Source organism: Acomys minous (genome assembly GCF_964271855.1).
Source record: "Acomys minous genome assembly, chromosome: 19".
Taxonomy (NCBI): Eukaryota; Metazoa; Chordata; class Mammalia; order Rodentia; family Muridae; genus Acomys; species Acomys minous.
This window is the reverse complement of record NC_140499.1, coordinates 12582075-12600933: the sequence shown is the minus strand read 5'-3', so window position 1 is coordinate 12600933 and position 18859 is coordinate 12582075. Positions and strand designations below refer to the sequence as shown.

Sequence of the window (18859 nt, the reverse complement as noted above, 5' to 3'; positions counted from 1 at the left end):
CCGCTTTCCTGAGTCACTGTCCATGTGCAATGTGCTTTGAGGCACCCACACTCATAGATAGATAGATAGATAGATAGATAGATAGATAGATAGATAGATACAGATATAGACATAGCTATCTGGAGCTTAAGATAAGAAACACAGAGAGGACCAGACTCATGTAGGGGGAGGGAGGTTGCAGGGTTTAGGCTTCGTGCCTCCAATCCCAGCTCTGCCTTAAGAAAATCATGATGGAGGGCGCACGTATGGCCCAAGTGTGACCCAAGTCAGTGGGAACACTGATGCTGCCTTCTCCTTACCATTGTTTTTAAGAACACAGGGGCAGCTCAGTGAGTTCACAACAGCCCCTTAGCCAACACAGCGGAATCGCACATCACTGGCCAGAGTCCCGCCCACCCACACCTCAGCCTGGCACGCGGGGACACAGCCTGGCACGTGGGGACACAGCCTGGCACGTGGGGACACATACCTTTTGTTCCTCCTTCATCACCTGCTCGATGAGTTCGGATTTCACCGGAGGCTTCGAGTACTGGCCAGAGAGGAGGCCATGCCCCAACTTAGTCCTAGCCAGGAGAGAGACAAACAATAAAGAGATGTGCAGAGGACCCACGGGATCTTGTAGCCAGGCTGCTCGCTAGCTATCCGGATTCCTCACAAACAGCTTGGCATTGCCTCTGCTTGATTCTGACTCCACTTTCAAAGTGTCCTCAGTACTTTACAACTTTATTAATAATATCTTCTTATAAAGGTAACACACACCCATTCTAGAACACTTTAAAAAAATACAGAAAATAAAGAAGAAAATGGAATTGCCTTCAACTCAGCAATAACCAACGTGAACACCCCACCGGAAACTCAAAACCCAGCGCTGGGTACTCACATCTGTGTGTTGAAGTCCTGCGTTGGATCTAAGGGTGAGTAGTCAAATATCCTTGGGAGGTTTCCTACATACCTAGGAGACAACAGGACGGTCACCACACAGAAATGGGACAACAGACCCAAGCTGTCGCTCTACAGCCACCCCGCTGAGGTAAGGCTTTCCTGAGTTCCTCCCTCTCAGCAGACTCATGAGCTATCACCCCCGCATCCAAAGTGTCCATAGATGAGTTTCACCCACCCTAGAGGCTCTGTCCCCCACATCACTCGGACTTATCAGAAACCATGTCATCACAATCACTGCTGCAAAAACAAGCAGCATCCAGCAAATGGGGAGGCTAAGGCAAGAGGGTTGCAAGTTCAAAGCCAGCCTGCTTGTGCTACATGGTAAGACCCACCCTGTCCCGTGCAAAATAGGTAAGGTGCTTCTTCAAGCTCTTCTTCAGCCAAGGTGACAATCAGACCCTGAACCCTGCCTGTATCCTTATGTACAAAGCCCCTTCCCCAAGCCTGCCCATGCTCATCTGTTAGGAATCTTACTTGGCCTTGCTAGAGTCACGGCCACGTCCTTCACCATGGCCCATCTTGAAGAGAGGTCTGCTCTACTATCTTAGCAAGTATTTATGTAACATTTCCCTCTACTGTTAGGAACTGGGCCAATGATTTCAAAATGTAGGCAGCAGCAATGGCACCTACCCTAACGACCTTTCTTGAAGTAAGGCTTTCTTAAGAAAAAGGCTTCCTGTGTGGCCGGGGAATTCTTCATTACAGCCCTAGGACAAGGGAGTTGACCCTGCCATTATCCCGTGAGAGAAGCAACAGCATGGGGTGCAACTTCACTAGGTACCATGCAAGTCACCCACTCCTAAGCCTGGCTCCAAAGCTGAAACTCTGCAGGCTGTCACTGCTTGGCTACTCTTTCTCCCAGCAGGCCACACTCTTGACAAAACAGTACTAGCCTTAGCCCTGACACCTGATATTGACACGTGGTCACTCCCTCCACTCGCACAGTTCATTTCCTATTCACCCTCTCTACTTTTGGTTGTGATTGATTGATTCATGGGTTGATTGATTTATATCTCTGACTATACTATACTAAAATGCAACCGATGTGATGACAGAGACTCTGTGTAGACAGTATCAACAGTAACAGAAGAGTGTCTAGCATGGAAAATATTTGGTACACGTCTACTAAATAAACAGACTTATATCATCTATAAACTTAAGGTCCCAAGAAAAAAGAAAAGCCATACTTGAGTTACAGATGCTACAAGCAAATGGCTGGACTTAAAGGTTATAGAGAGTTAAAACATAGCAGACCAGCACTAAATTGTCTTGGGCTATTTTTCATTCCTTTGAAAATTATTCACTGCCCACTCATGGAATGCATCTAACCTAACATCCTATAACTATTAAGGCCTAAAATGTGTGTTCTCAGCAGACCACTAGCTTCCACGAGTCAAAAGTCATCAGACAGTATCTGATCCCTACAGCAGAGATGGCCCCACTTTCTGGGGTCTGTCTCTCTGTGGTCCTCAACAGTGCCTTTGGTAAGACTTTGACTTATGATTTTCTTTATTTTGTAACTAATAAAATCTCATGTGACCAATCCGAAGTGAGCATGTCTTTTGGGGCAACCTGCATACATATTCTTTGGGCAGGGTCACTCACATTTTACTCAAGGATAAACAATCTGTATTCCTTTTGAGATGAGAACTAACTATGTTAACACACTATAACGTCACATCACCAAGTTCAACAAATGGTTACCAGTAACCAAATGGGAAATGCATTGCCACACCTGGATGCCTGTCCCCAAAGGCCGCATCTTGTTAAAGGTTGGGTCTCCAGCCTGTGGCATTACTGAGAAGTAGGACTAGTGGGAAGAGGTAAAGTCACTGGGGTTGGAGGGTGCCTTCAGACGAGACAGTGGGGCTTCTCCATACTACACAAAACGCCCCTGAAATGAATGCCTCTACTGCACCACGCATTACTGCCACCATGCGCTATGTGTACTAGCTGGTTTTCTGTGTCAACTTGACACAAGCAAAAGTCATCAGAGAGGAAGGAGCCTCAGTTGAGGAAATACCTCCATGAGATCCAATTGTGAAACATTTTCTCAATTAATGATGAATGGGAGAGGGCCCAGCCCCTGGTGGGTGGTGCCATCCTTGGGCTGGTGGTCCTGGGCTCGATAAGAAAGCAGGCTGAGCAAGCCATGAAGAGCAAGCCAGTAAGCAGCACCCCTCCATTGCCTCTGCATTAGCTCCTGCCTCCAGGTTCCTGCCCTGCTTGAGTTCCTGCCCTGACTTCCTCCAGTGATGGACTATGATCTGGAAGCGTAAGCTGAATAAACCCCTTCCTCCCCAGCTTGTTTTTTTGGTCATGGTGTTTCATCACAGCAATAGAAACCATAACTAAAGACACTATGCCAAAGGCTCAAAGCAATGGGGCCAATTAGTCAAGAATAGAGAAAGGTTTAAATCTTATAATCAAAACACAGGCATGAGTTACATGTTGATTAAAGAAAAAATGTACAAAGTTAATTATCTGTCAAACTTGACAATGTAGGGAAAAAGTTTCCTAAATAACAAAACAGTAAAAATGTTGACATTTGAATGAGTGCAAGACTCTCCCATTATAACTTAAAGTAAATAATTTATACACAACCTTTCAGGGGGGCATTCACAAGCACTACAAAAAGAAACCTTAGGGTGTGCATCACATTAAGACAAGACTGCCATACTCAAGAGATGAAAACAGACAGAAACATGGTTAATAATTTACCACACATGACACATGCCTCTGAAAAAGCTTCCCAGGCTAGAGCTTCAAATTGCCTGCCCCTCCTTCCCATCCCTCGAACTCACCTGCCAGTGGCGTGTGTCCCTTCCCCTCCCTCCCTCCCTCCCCCTTCACGGGATACACCACATTTATAACTGTGTTCTTAAACTTATCTACTGAGTGTCTGTCTGTCTGTCTTTGGATGTTCCCTCAGGCCAGATATCACACCCTTGAGTTTACTCTTGAAACACACACACACACACACACACACACACACACACACACACACACACACTTAAATGTAACATAATAGCTCATTCTTTATATGAAACTTGAAAAGCGTATGTGGAAAGCTGACAGTATGTTTTCAAAGCCGGAACACAGTACTAGGAGGTCATCTGAGCTGCCATACAGTTAAGGAAGCACCATGGGACTTGTAGGGTTCATCTCCATGCGGCACCCTGTGCTGCTGCTCCCAGCATGCTGTCTGTTAGTCAGTCTTTCTTAGGACTCACGTCTTCTCCCACATCTAACCCAGTGTAGAAACCTACCCACTCTAAGCTCCGGGGCTGTGAGGCTTCCTGCCCTAAGCACAACCCAAGGCAGGAAATGCCCACAGACGTGACAACTTATGAGGGAAGGCACAGGGGAAAGAGGGCACCTCGTACCTGCAGAACGAGGAAGCACTCTAAATCAGTGCGCCCAGGGTGTCAAATTCTCCAACTCAGATTAGATAAATGATTTCAAAGCGACCATAGGAATACTTAATTGGACATCTGAAATTCCACATTCAAGGTGAGGTGACACCAAGTACTACACCAGTCTCTAGGAGTTTGACCAGTGTCCACCATCTGCTCACTGCACACTCACACCAAGCAGCCCAGGCCACCTGAGAACCACACTGTTAACAAAAAAATGATAACCTAAAATCCTCTACAAAATGACCCTCTACTGGTGAATAGATGCTGCCCGCACAGGTCACTGCATGAGTGTTTACTCTCACGGGGCCTCGGAGTGGGGAGCCACACTTCCACCATGATGCAGCAGACTCCCCAAGCAATAGCAATGGGTTTCCCTGTAACCCAGAGTGGACTAGCCCAGGGAGATTGGCAACACAGTGGCCCATCAGCAGCGGGGCACACTTACGCTCTCTGGAACTCTGGGATGCTGAAGATGGCCTGCATAACGGAACTGAGGTAGCAACTGTTGCCCACATTCTTCAGGCCCGTGTACCCTGGGCCGTACATTGGCTTCAGCTTAGTCCCCGACTCCTGGATCACTTCCCACTCGCTGACTCTGGGTTTGATGTCATTGTCCTGGAGCCCGTTCTCTGTCTGAGGCATCATTAAAGAAAGAGAGGACAGAAGGGAGCTTTATACAGGATTCACACTCAGAACTCAAGTCCAGGAATCATTTCTGATACAACGGCTATTTCTGCCATTTTCCTTGGATTACAAGGGGGAAAAAAAATGAACAGTCTATTCAAAGACATAAAGAGACAACGATTACGTAAGAGTGTTAATGTACTTAATGCCACAAAACTATACTTGAAATTAGCTAAAAGGGCAATTTTATAAAAATTTTACTACAAATTTTTAAAACATGAAAAGGGTTTGGGTTTTGTTTGTTCTGGCTTTGTTTTGTTTTGTTTTGTTTTGGGAAAGAGAAAGAACAAGAAGGAGAGAGAGAGAGATGTCAACTAGTGAAGGGCGTGGCTCAAGTGTTTGCAGAGCGTGAATGAAGTCCTGGGCTCCTTCCATGCCCAGCACCACACACCCTGGGCATGGTGAGGCAGGAAGAGCAGAAGTTCAAGGTCATTCCCAGCTACACGGTTGCGAGGCCAGCCCTGGCTACGTGAGACCCTCGCAAAAACCAAAAGCAAACAAACAAAACTCCACATAGCAAGACAAGGGAACAACACAGCCCTGCAGTAAACAAAAAGGCAAGTAAGGGAGAGAGGAAGGTGAGACGGAACCACTGCCACGTGGAGCACCTAGGAGAGGGAGGAACTGAAAGGCTGGGCAACGGAAAGGACGGGTACCAATGAGAGAGAGCCAACGGCATGAGAGCATAAAGACAGAGTGCTGGCCTGGGAGGAAGGGACGACCACCTGGCGCTGAAGCAGGCCTCACAGGCAAAAGTACTCCATCATCAAACAAGCAGTGAAGCGAAGCCTCAACAGTTTACTCCACCCACTACCCAGCATCCTTCACCTCATTCCCTGTGGGCAATTAATTAAAGTGACATAGGTCACATATAATCTTAAAGGTCATCATCTTATAGTTTCTCCTTTCAGTGGAAAAAAAATAAAAGAGAGATTTATGAAACTACCCACCAAAGGAGACAAAATATTTGTAAGTGAACCCCAAATAAGCCAGAACTTGATAAACAACAAAATTCTAAGCTGGTAACCCAGACCAAATGCTAATCAACTAAATCCAACAAACTAATGCAACAATTAAAACAAACTCTACGAAGTAAAGTAAAGGTGCGCATTAGAATAATTCTACAGTAAATACATTAAAGGCCCCATACCCATCACTAACACTGTGTAGAATTAAGAGACAAAAGATTTTTCTCACCCCTTGCGTGTGAAGCATGTCGATCCCAAAATGTGCTAAGTGTTTGGCCAAATGAGGATCCGAAACAGGTCCCTCTTCTTGAAAAGAATACACATCTGGAGGGCGAAGAAAAAAGAGCACTGAGGTCCGTACATGGTTTCCGCGCGACACTAGGCATACGCCGACTTAGCTGACAGTGGGGCTGCGGTGTACCAACAAACAGATGCTCACAACGCCCAAGCAGAGGACCACAACAACGGACAAGAAATACACATAGTCTGTAAACACACATCAATTTTATTTTTACACTTCATGACAATGTTATTGCATTTCAGATGTAGTCCTTCACCATTTCCAGAGACTGGCCTATGGCAGGTCATGCAAGACACTATGTGGAAGACTAGAAAGGGCACAGATGTGCACAGAGTGATGTGCGGTGCAGGAGCAGGAAGGAGCAGGCGGCTAGAGATGCCTATACTCTCACAGCTAAAGGACTCAATCAAGGCTTCTAACACCCAGGCCTGCCTAGCTAAACCGCGAAAGCAGCGCCAACCAGCATTTGGCTGCTAACCAGCATTTCTCTTCTTAACAACAATAAAAAAAAACAGTGCTACTTCTGGTCCAGGAGGCCCCTCAAGACACACATCAATTCTTTAGGCAGCTAAAAGACTTAAGAAAATGATGAGTTTTCTAAAGTGTGGGGAGGAGAATAGTTGAATTGTAACTTAAAATGCAATGACTATGATATCTACGCTTTCGGCTTTCTAACTACAACCCATGAGGGCACAATTCTAAGGCTGGGAAGCAGAGAGGAAAGGGTGGGGGAGAGAGGGTAGCCGCCATCGGCCAGGGCAGGAGGGCCCAAGGAGCAGCTGAATGTGAGAAGCTTTCAGGTCCCGTGCCACACTCCTTTTCTTTCTCCCTTCTTTCTGGCTTTAGTGTCTCTATGACTTTACAGAACTAGGGAGAGACGGAAGTGAGAATGCAAGCCCATGCAGCTTCCCAAGATGCAACTCACCCAACAGCCCACAGCAGACCTGAAGAGGCAGACACGCTCACCCCAGGACTCACAGCAGAGCAGAGAGGGGGGAAACCTGAGCTATCTGCTTGCTGATGACACTCATGGCCTGTGCTCCAGGCCTGAAAACATACATGCTCGCTCTGAGGCTCACACTGGCCCTGGGGAAGTGGGCACACTCCCCCAAGAGCTGACGCGTGTACTGAGGAGGCAAGTAACTGGGCTTTTTGGAGTTTTTGTTTTGGTTTTTCGAGACATGGTTTCTCTGTGCAGCCTTGGCTATGCTAGAAGAGCTTTGTAGACCAGGTTGGCCTCAAACTCAGAGATCCACCTGCCCCTGCCTCCTGACTACTGGGATAATAGGCGTGCGCCACCACATCCGGCTTGAGGCAAGTAACTGAAGAGCCTCAAAGGCATTCTCCTGTGGCACCCTGGTGCTAAAGGGCCACATCTACCCTCAGGGTGTTATCCCACAGGATAACATAATGCTTGCGTGGAACTCCATCAGATGTACAGATCCTGGACCAGGAGTCTGAGACCCCTTGGAAATGCAGACTCTGGGCCCCACGCTAGCCTTACCCAATCACACTGTGTTGCCAACAAGAGCGCAGAAACACAGTTTCCGACCCGCTGTAGAGCCCTATGTGTCCTGAGATAGCAATGCAAGGAGGGAGAAAGTCTGCATTCCCTGTGTCCCATGGAGAGCCTCATAAAGGCTAAATGGCTTTTCCTCACATCCCAGCTGTGGTCCAGACCCCCCAGTGTCTTACTCCAGCCTCATCTTCCTTCTTCTATCTCAGTATACTCACGGTATCTCAGGATATGGATGGTGACGTGCCATCCAGGCACATCCTAGGAATAGAGACCCCAAACCACATCTCTTTCCTCTTGAATTTGGGAAATAAAATACTATAAGCATGGTGGCACACGCATTTAATCCCAGCACTCGGGAGGCAGAGGTAGGCAGATCTCTGTGAGTTCGAGGCCAGCCTGGTCTACAAAGTGAGCCCAGGGCAGCCAAGAGCTGTTACACAGAAAAACTCTGTCTCAGAAAAAAAAAAAAAACAAAAACAAAAGCAAAAAATGAAAAAACAAAACTTGGGCTGGAGAGATGGCACAGAGGTTAAGAGCGCTAGCTGTTCTTCCAGAGGTCCTGAGTTCAATTCCCAGCAACCACATGGTGGCTCACAACCAAATTCAATGAGATCTGGTGCCCTCTTCTGGACTGCAGGCATATATACAGGCAGAATACTGTATACATAATAAATAAATACGTAAATCTTTTTTAAAAAAGGAAAATAGATACAAAGACATTATTCTTTATCACGGTCTCTTCAGGGCTGTCTAAGGAGCTGTCTGCTCCTGGGAACACTGGAAAGGATTGAGGGAGAGGTAATATGCAGATGCCATGATGCTAGGGTGATCCCCTGGCCTATACATAGTAGGCAGAGACTCACTGCTCCCAAAGGCAGGTGGCCTTCCTGTTACAAATAGAGTGGTGATATAGAGATTTCTCTCCTACACATCTGTGAGGAGAGGCCTTCGCTGAGGCCTGCTTTACTATAATTCAAGTTTTCTCAAAAGCAAAAGATGAAATCCCCAACTCGATTCAGACAGTTTCCAGAGGTCCCAGTAAGGTGCCGCAATAGAGATGGCCTCTGAGTAAAAGATAAAAGATTCACAATAGGAAAAAACAGACTTCACGCCAAAGACAGGAGCCAAGGAAGAGTTACATAAGCCCACAAAGGAAGTGAAAAGAGTCTGAAAAAGAATAGAAATAATACATTTCCAAAAGGTTTAAATAAAAGAAAATAATATTTTCTGAACTAACAATTTGAAACAAATACACTAACATTTTAAATCAATAAATGAGAATTGAAAAAATATCAAATACTTGTCAGAATGTGAAAATGACTGTCTTAAGGTACATTTATTCTACTCCTTCCAACTAGTGAGACAACTATGAAAATTTAAGTCACAGCTTCTATGGGAAAATCATAAAACTACTATAATTACCCCCAATGACAATGCCCTAGGATCCTATAATAAGTGGAAATCACACTGTCTCCAATGGTTCTTAACCTTACTAGGTTTTCTCACATTAAGAAGATACCATTTCCTACCTCAGGTGGTTAAATGTCCAAAGACACCACATGATTTGGCCAAATACAATAGTCATTTCTTAATTCAATAACAAAACCAACTTAGGGAATGCCATACAAGAAACTGAAAATGAACTTGGTCCTCCTGTGGCAATCATGAAAAACTGTGCACATGACACACAACACATTCCGATGTGACTGGATGCTGCCTTCTGAGCTCTCATTGAGATATTCACCTTATCTCCAAACTCAGCTTAGCAAAACTGTCAGAACTATCACAGTATAAGTATTGCTGACCAGGGCGCTTCCACACTCCCTGCTGTGGTATAGAGCCAGACGCCACAGTGGCGAAGCCCAGGGAGAAGCTCCTGGGCCAGCCCCAATGCTGTTCAGTGCATAGTACATGACCGGTGGTGACTCTCTGGGTCCCAGGTCAATGACAGCTAAGCCAAAGAGCTAGAGGCTGTGACCCACAAAAGATAGAGAAGCAGGTTAGAAGCAGAAATGGGCACAGGGACTGAGGAGTAAGGCAAGAAAGGGATCTCTAAGGAGTAATCGCAAAAAAAAAAAAAAGAAGAAGACTGCGCGTCACCTGAATAGGCAGATTTATTTTACCTTTTCTTTCTATTTTCCCATATTGATATTTTAATTTAAAAAACACACACGGGTACAGTTCGTGTCCCTCAGCTGGTAGTATACTTGCCTAGCATGCACAAAGCCTTAGGTTTGATTCCCCACCCTGCAAAAGCCAGACATAGTGGCAACATACCTGTAGTCACAGCATTTGGGAGGTAGAGGTAGAGACATCAGGAGTTTAAGGGCATCCTTAGCCACACAAGGGAGTTTGAGGCCCGCTTGGGTTATATGAGATGTGTTTTGTTTTATATTGTTTTTATGCTTATAGTTCCCACAACTTAAAATATTATCTTAAACAGTATGTTCTTGGGGTCACCACTCTTGTGACTTTAATATCGCAGTCTTGGAAGTTATGCTAGACTGAGACAGAGGACCTCAACAGACACCGTCTTAGCTGAGGTTCCGGTGTATAACCAAGCTCTTCGCCTCAAGGAAGGTCTTGTGTTCAGAAAGAAATAGCCAGGTAGTCCCACCGGTGGGCCCCAGCCAAAGACTGAGAAAACCAGAGACCCTGTCAGACACAAAGGAAAGCAGCGAAAGGCTGAGAAAGTGCAAGCTGGGTCCCCAGAGCCACACCTCTCACCAAGAGCTACCTGTGTCCCACAGAAAAGAGATGAGAAATACTAGCGAGCAAGAGCACTAGAAAAAATAAAGACAAAAACGAATGTGCTCACAGTGTATGGCCATTGCCAAGGCCAAGGGGAAAGAAGTCAGGAGAGGATGCCTGCTGAGAAGAAGGCATCAAGATAAATATGGAGTGCCTTTCCTCTATTTGTTCACTGCACAAATCCTAACTGAGCGACTACTATACCCAGGGAGCTTTATAAAACCATAGAGCTAGAAGACAATAAAGATGGCGCCCAGGCCCCATTGTTCCCCGGCTATCCTCACTAAGCTCACTGACACAGGGTCCTGTAAAAGATCTACTGGGCAGCAGCACACCAGAAGGGGACAAGGCAGGTTAAAGCCAAGAGGAAGTAGCCAATGCCCTGATGCTAACACGGCAAGCTATGAGAACTCGAAGTGGCCAGGTCAGGGGTGAAAACAGTCCAAGGTGGAAAGACAAGGTGAGGAGGCATGAAGCTGGCACGCCCAGTGAGATGGACAGTTCCCAGCTGCCCCGGGCATCTGGACCATCTGTGTACAGCCACAAGAGAACCTTCCCACATAAACAACCAGTTTCCATGATGGAGCTAACACAAACTTCTCCTATGCCCAGCTCATCTTACTACCTTCCTGACAAGAACATCCTCCCAGCTTAGCCAGAAGAGTGTCTCCTCCCACACAGGAGAGCTTGGCTTGTTTGTGTGGTAATCTGGCTCTTGTTTTGTTTGTGCTGTCGGTACCCATGGGGACCCAGTGTGGAACTGAATACAGGGTCCATTTCTATAACACATGCCTCGCTTGGTGGGTCAGGCTTCTTGGGAAACCAAAACCGTAAGCTTTAAAGATGAAGAGGGTCACACTGGGCGGGTACAACTTCACTGGGAAAGGAAGCAGGGCGGTGGGCAGATCCAGATAGCACTGGACATTTGAATACACAACCTTAGATTTCATGGCCACCAAGCAATCTTCTAAATATAATTCAGCTCCCACGGGGAAAGAATGTCCTGGTTGAGTTGACATAAACAGGCCCCGGACTGGCAGTTGCGGCTCTCATGAGCTAAAACCAAATGTCCTGACTTTGAGACTTCCTCTTTTCCACAAATTAGCCTGAGGGACCTATTGAGTGGAGAAAGCCATTCCTCAGTCACATGCCCCCTCCTCAGACCTGCCTGCTCCAGAGTGCATCCCACAGCCCCACACAGCGGGCGCCCTACCAGCTTCAACATCCTCAAGGCTCCTCAATGACTCCTTAAGGATACTGGACTGTTAGGAATCTGTTTGGCTCACAAAGAAGTCAAAAGTTGCAGCTAAACATGTATTTAAAAAGATATAGGGGAAACCATCTACTAAAACGATGGAACAATCGCTGCCATCCATGAGCTAACAGGAAGTGAGGAGACTGGATAAGACTCCGAGGAAGCCAGCACCATACCACAAACACAAGAACTCAAAGGCTGACCCTTTTCCCAAAGTATGAGTTCAGAAAGCCTCACCACGGGGCGCACAAGCAGCTCGCTGTACCACCCAGTCTTTTGGGCTTTATATAAAAGAATGAAGGGCATGGATTCAAATGATCTTGGCCATACTCTATGACCAGTCTTCAAATTACCCCCAAAAGGGAAAGATAATAATTCTCCACCTTGACAGCAGCTATGAGAGTTGATCACAGAAAGAGTTCATAAGCCTAATAAAAATACCTGCACACACAGAAAGAGCCTAAGATGCTACAGTGGCGGTCTATATCTATAATTACAAAAGCAGGAGGGCTACAAGTGTGAGGACTTCCTGGACTACACACTGAGTTCATGGCCAGCCTGGGCTATATATCTACCAAGACCTTGCATCAGAAAGGAGGGGGAAAAAAGTCTAAATTTTTCAAGAAAAAAAAAACTACAAATAGCCAAGAATAAAATGAAAAGCTGGGTGTGTAGTACACGTCTGTAACCCCAGCACTCAGATCTAGAGAGGCAGGATGGTCAGGGCTTCAAGGTTAGCCAGAGTTACATGAGACCTTATCTCAAAAAAAAAAAAGGCAAAAAACAAAATAAGGACTATAATACTATGATGAAAACTGACTTAATAGAAAAGCAAGTTCAAGTAAGATGGTGGATCAGCAAAGGTTTTTAATAATGCTCAGTCATCCAGGATTTGTTGGAAGGAGTGCTCTCACACACCTCTGGCGTATGACAAATGATGGGACTCTAGTGACAAGTCTGGTGTAACTGAAATGGTGACAACTTTAAAAGAGAAACTCAGGACAGGAACATGGCCTAGTCAGGAGAGTGCTTTCCACACAGCAGCTGAGTTTGAGCCTCAAATGCATGTTAAAAAAAAAAAGCCAAGCATGGAGGCAGAAATAGATTGCTCGGATTCACTATAGGACTGGCACAGTCAGTAAGCTCTGAGAGGAAGAGACCAAGTCCCAAAAAACAGAAATGGCTCCTAAAGAACCATACCCAAGGGTGAGCTCTGTTCTCAGCATGCAGCGTGCGCACACACACACACACACACACACACACACACACACACATGAACTGCACACTAAATACATTTGATACACAGAAAAGAGAATTAACCTGTGTTATCATGACAGATCCACTTCATAGAAGCTAAATTATTTAAGTACTCATTTGCCAATTGGTGACTGAAAATATTTGTGCCTAATATGCCTAATATGGAATCCAAAGATGAGTGAGGCACCACTCTGACCGCACTGTTAGAATTGCAAATAATCCACATTTGCAGATAGGTAAAGTGTTGGTGCTGTATTGGTCCCTTTTGTCAATACTGTGACAAAATGCCCAGCAAAGGTGACTTAAGGAAGAAAGGGTTTATTTTAACTCACAATTCTAGGGTATGGTTCCATTAGGGTAAGGGAGTCACGGCGGCAGGGGTGTGAGGCAGCTGGTCACATGGCAGCCAGTGAGAAAGCAGATAGAGGGATGCTGGTGTGCCACTCACTTTTTATGTGGTTTGGGACCCATCAGGGTAGGCGGTGGTCCCATTCAGGGTCAGCCTTCCTGATTCAGTGAACCCAAGCCAGAAACCCCTGACATCCTGTACTGCACTAATGGACCCACTAATGTAACCCACTAATGGACACAGTAAATGCTTCCTGTGTCTTCCCTGCCCCCCCCCCATTATTCACTGCCTGTCAGACAATGTTAGCATCGCCTGTAAGTAAGTGGCAGTGTTGACTTCGAAGCATAGCCTGAATTTCTCTTTAAATGCCAGAACACTCCGAATGAGACCTGGCTTATGTACAGTCGTTCACTTGGATGGAAAATGTTTCATACCTGCACCTCACACCTTCGCAACCACTTTTCTTTAATGAGTTCAAATAAGTCTCTGAGGAGAAGTTAGGGAGGGAGAACAGCAAGTTTGAGGCCATCCAGATACACAGTGAGACTGTCTCAAAGAAACCAACAACAACAATACTAACGCCATGAAATTCAGAAGCAGGAAAATTCTCCAAACGTGAAACAAAAGAATTCTAAAATGCCCTAACAACTAGCCCTCAACCACAAGATGAATGGGAAACTCAACCCGGCTCATGGGAAAGCAACGGTCAGACGGGAAGACCCTATGCTTGAATAGGGAGGCGTCGGTCCGTGGACCTGAGGCAGGCTAACTCCACCACAAATGATCACCAGGAGGAAAGAGAGGAGACAGATGCCTTTACTCTACAAACATCACCACAGCTGAGAGCAGAGAAGAGACAAACACAGAAGAAAATTGAAAAGGTGGAGATGCCAGGGCTGGTTGCTGCTCCCGATATGAGTTTAAAAACTGTTGCCACGGTACCCAGATGATGGGTCCTCTGGCCTCTGCCCAGTGTTTAAATGTTGTATCTTGACTTGGAATGATTTCTCTTTTCCATCATACAATGGTAGGAGGAATGAATGATGTGTAGAGAAAATGGCCTGGGAGCAGAGAAAGACAAACAGCTGGCTGGCCAGGGGGGAATGTGACCCTTCTGAAGATATGAGAACCGTTGTCCTTGGGGCTTGTAGCACAAGCAGGTTTTTTTTCCCCTTTTTTTTTTCTTTTCACATTTTTGTCTATCTACCTATTTATTTACTTACTTGTGTGCACAAATGCACGCACATACACACACACACACACACACACACACACACACACACACACTTGCAGAACACACTTGCATGCCACAGCACATGTATGGAGACCAGAGAACACCTTGTGGGAGTTGCCTCTCTCTTTCCACCATGTGGGTCCTGGGAATCAAGTTGTCAGGCTTGGCCGCAGGCATCCTTCCCGCTGAGCCAGATCTCCAGTCCCACTAAATTCCTGTAGTATCATTCACCCCTAAGTGGTATGAATAATGTCAACTCTAAGGTTGTCTTCTGCCATCTTAATAGAGCATTCAATACGCATATCACTTCCCAAATCCTACTTCCTGCTTGGGACCCCTTGGCCATGAGATAAACAACAGCTAACTTTTACTCACACCTTACTAAAAGCCACTGGGCTAAATGCTTTATGCTCATGAATAACCATGAGAAAAACACCATGGATGCCCCCAAGATGAGGACTCCTTAAGTACTCACACTACCGTTAACACGCTGAGACAGGTGTGCAATGCCAGTGGTGCAAAGCCACACTCACCTGCCCCATCAGGTGTGATGGTGCCCAGCTTCACAGCCAGGGGATAGCCTGTGTCTCTGTGATGCTCCAGTGCGTGGCCATTGCCCGCTGAGCTGTCAAAAAACCACTTCCCGCACAGAACAGAGCCGTCAGTCAGATTCAGCCAGAGGTTCTCCCGCAGGTCACACCGGGCACACTTCCAGCCACTAGAAAGTCACAAGAGAGCAGTCAGAACAGCCAGTGAGCCAGCACAGGAAAGGTGAGGGTTATTGACAAGCAAAAGATGAACAGTGCCTCCTACTGGCAGTACTTCCCCTGTGTTCCTGCCTGGGATATTACTGAGCCTGCAACCTTCCCCCATCCAGACAGGACATCCAGTGCCTGCTTGCCTCCTAGACTGGGCCAGAGACCACCAGCACCTCCAGTGTGGCTCTTTAAAAAAAATCCATTCTTCGACTGAAGGACACTTAGGCTGTTTCCAGGTTCTGGCTATTATAAGGATACTGTAAACATGGTTGAGCATATATCCGTCTTGTGTGCTGGAGCATCTTCTGAGTATGTTCCAAGGAGTGGAATAGCTGGGTCTTGAGGAAGCCCTATTCCCAGTTTTCTGAGATAACGCCAGATAGCTTTCCAAAGTGGCTGCACTAGACTGCATTCCCACCAGCAATGAAGGAGTGTTCCCCTTTCTCCACATCCTCGCCAGCATGTGATGTCACTTGAATTTTTGATCTTAGCCATTCTGGTGGGTGTAAGATGGAATCTCAGAGTTGTTTTGATTTGCATTTCTCTGATGACTAAAGACGTTGAGCATTTCTTTAAGTGTTTCTCAGCCATTTGATATTCCTCTGTTGAGCATTCTTTGTTTAGTTCTGAGCCCTATTTCTTAATTGGGTTATTTGGTTTGGTGGAGTTTAATTTCTTGAGTTCTTTATATATTTTTGGATATTAGACCTTTGTCAGATGTAGGGTTGGTGAAGATCTTTTCCCAGTCTGTAGACTGTCGCTTTATTCTATTGATAATGTCTTCTGTCTTACAGAAGCTTCTCAGCTTCATGAGGTCCCATTTATTAATTGTTGACCTTAGAGTCTGGGCTTTTGGAGTTCTGTTCAGGAAGTTGTCTTCTGTGCCAATGAATTCCAGGCTCTTCCCCACTTTTTCTTCTAAAAGATTTAGTGTGTCTGGTTTTATGTTGAGGTCTTTAATCCACTTGGACTTGAGTTTTATACATGGTGACAAATGTGGGTCTAATTGCATTTTTTCTACATGCAGACATCCAGTTAGATCAGCACCATTTGTTGAAGATGCTATCCTTTTTCCACTGAATAGATTTGGCTTCTTTGTCAAAAATCAAGAGTCCAAATGTGTGTGGGTTTATTTCTGGGTCTCAATTCGATTCCATTGGTCAACCAGCCTGTTGCCATACCAGTATCATGCTATTTTAATTACTGTTGCTCTATAGTACAGCTTGAGATCTGGAATGGAGAATCTTTTATTGTATAGGATTGCTTTAGCTATTCTGGGTCTTTTGTTTTTCCATGTGAAACTGAGAATTGTTTTTTCAATGTCTTTAAAATATTGTGTAGGTATTTTGATAGGAATTGCATTAAATCTGTACATTGCCCTTGGTAAGATGGCCATTTTTACTGTTAATTCTCCCAATCCATGAACAGGGAAGATCTTTCCATCTTCTGATGTCTTCTTCAATCTCCTTCTTCAGAGATTTGAAGTTTTTTTCAAACAAGTCTTTCACTTGCTTGGTAGGCGCTATTCCTAGATACCTTATATTGTTTGTGACTATCGTGAAGGGTGTGGTTACACTAATTTCTTTCTCAGCACATTTGTCATTTGTATACAGGAAGGCTACTGGTTTGTTTTTTTTTTTTTTTTTTGCGTTACTTTTGTACCCAGCCACTTTGCTGAAGGTGTTTATCAGCTGTAGGAGTTCTCTGGTGGAGTTTTGGGGGTCACTTATGTACACTATCATATCAGCTGCGAATGGGGACAATTGGACAGTAGCCCAAAAGGGATGTCCCATGAAAGTCTTCACTTACCAGGAGATTGGGATAGATGCGAGGACCTCCTATTGGGACTTTAGGTGAGAGAAGTATGGGAGAATGGGGAAATAAAAGGACCCAGAGAGTCCTAGAAACCTACAAGAAGAACATGACGAGTGGATCTGGACCCAGGGGCAACTACTGCACCAACCAAGGGCAATACATGCAGTAAGCATTGAACCCCTACTCAGATCTAGCCAATGGACAGGACATTCTCCACAGCTGTGTGGAGAGCAGGGACTGACTCTGACATGAACTCTGGTGCCCCATATTTGACCACTTCCCCTTGGTGGGGAGGCCTGGTAGCACTCAGAGAAAGGATAAGCAGGCTACCAAGATGAGACCTGATAGGCCATAACTATATGGTGGGGGAGGAGGTCCCCTTCTGTCACAGACCTAGAGGAGGGGAACAGGGTGAAAGAGGGAGGGAAGGAGGAACGGGAGGATACAAGTGAAGGAATAACAATTTAGATATAATCTGAATAATTTAATAAAAAACTAAAACGTTATTTTAAATAACATGGTACATGATGGCAAGAAAGAGGCCATGTCCTCCACACTCCCACTTGCACGACCCTGGCTCCTGGGCAGGGTACAGCCTGGAGGGTCCTAGGCATTCGCAGAGTACCACTCACATGTGGTAGAACTGATGTGGACAAAACTATGTTATAGTCCAACTTGGCCAAATGCCAGGAAGGCCTGACCATCAAAGGCCTGGTCTTCAGACCGTCATTAGGGAGCCAACATACTCTGGAAGCTATCACATGGGCACAGTGTCCCTGTAAAACAGCTGTCTACATATTTACGTCTGGGGTTGTAGATTATTAGTACAGTCAGCTTTGGTCAATGATGTTTCTCTTGGCAATGGGCAGCTGGGACTATGGAGACTAATAACTAACTGGTCAGCATGCTGAGACCAAGAGACTGTAGAGTGCCCGGCTAGACAGAATACTGCAGAAAGAACACAAGAGGTGGAGTGTTGTGGAACGCTGTCTTCTGGGTCTGGCACAGTCACTGCCCTCTTGAATTCCTAGTAGATGTGATGGGGCCCATTCCATCATAGAGTAGGGAGGCACTCATGAGAACGTAGAGGCAATTAGGTTGCTTGGGGAGAAAAACAGTTTCTGGAATAGCACGCTTGTTGGTAAGGTGTCAATGCTCCTTTGAATAACCCCTCTCCTGTGCTCCTCTAAACAGCCCTAATTAAACTCATGGAGCCCCAAAAGAGAAAGGCATGAAAGTAGAAGGGATCCGCAGGCGTGACGGGGGAGTGGGGGAGGGGTAACTAATGAGAATGACTGTGAACAAAACAATTGCATGTGTGTATGAAAACATCATAGCAGTGGCGGCTAGTTTCTGTGTCAACTGATACAAGTTAGCATTATTTCAGAAGAGGGAACTTCAATTGAGAAAATGCCTCCATAACGCTGGCCTGTGGGCAAACATGTAGTTCGTTTTCTTGACTGGTGGCTGATGTGGAAGGGCCTCACTCTCTGTGGGTAGTGCCACCCTTGGGCAGGTGGCCATGGGGTGTATAAGAAAACAGGCTGGGAAGACGTGAGGAGCAAGCCAGTCCACAGTATCTCTCCATGGCCTCCGCTTCAGTTCCT

At 45.8% G+C, this 18859-nt stretch overlaps 1 protein-coding gene across 2 annotated transcripts in view; it reads right to left on the bottom strand.

Annotated features, from left to right (window-relative positions):
• Positions 1–18859, bottom strand: part of USP13 (ubiquitin specific peptidase 13) — a 109727-nt gene that overhangs the window by 46300 nt on the left and 44568 nt on the right. For both annotated transcript variants that reach the window (XM_084769110.1, XM_084769109.1), the window contains exons 6-10: positions 15213–15397; positions 6243–6337; positions 4807–4994; positions 881–952; positions 470–563 (exon numbers count right to left, since the gene is read on the bottom strand). In XM_084769110.1, coding sequence (XP_084625236.1) covers positions 470–563; positions 881–952; positions 4807–4994; positions 6243–6337; positions 15213–15397 — 634 coding nt within the window. The remainder of the gene's footprint in view (positions 1–469; positions 564–880; positions 953–4806; positions 4995–6242; positions 6338–15212; positions 15398–18859) is intronic.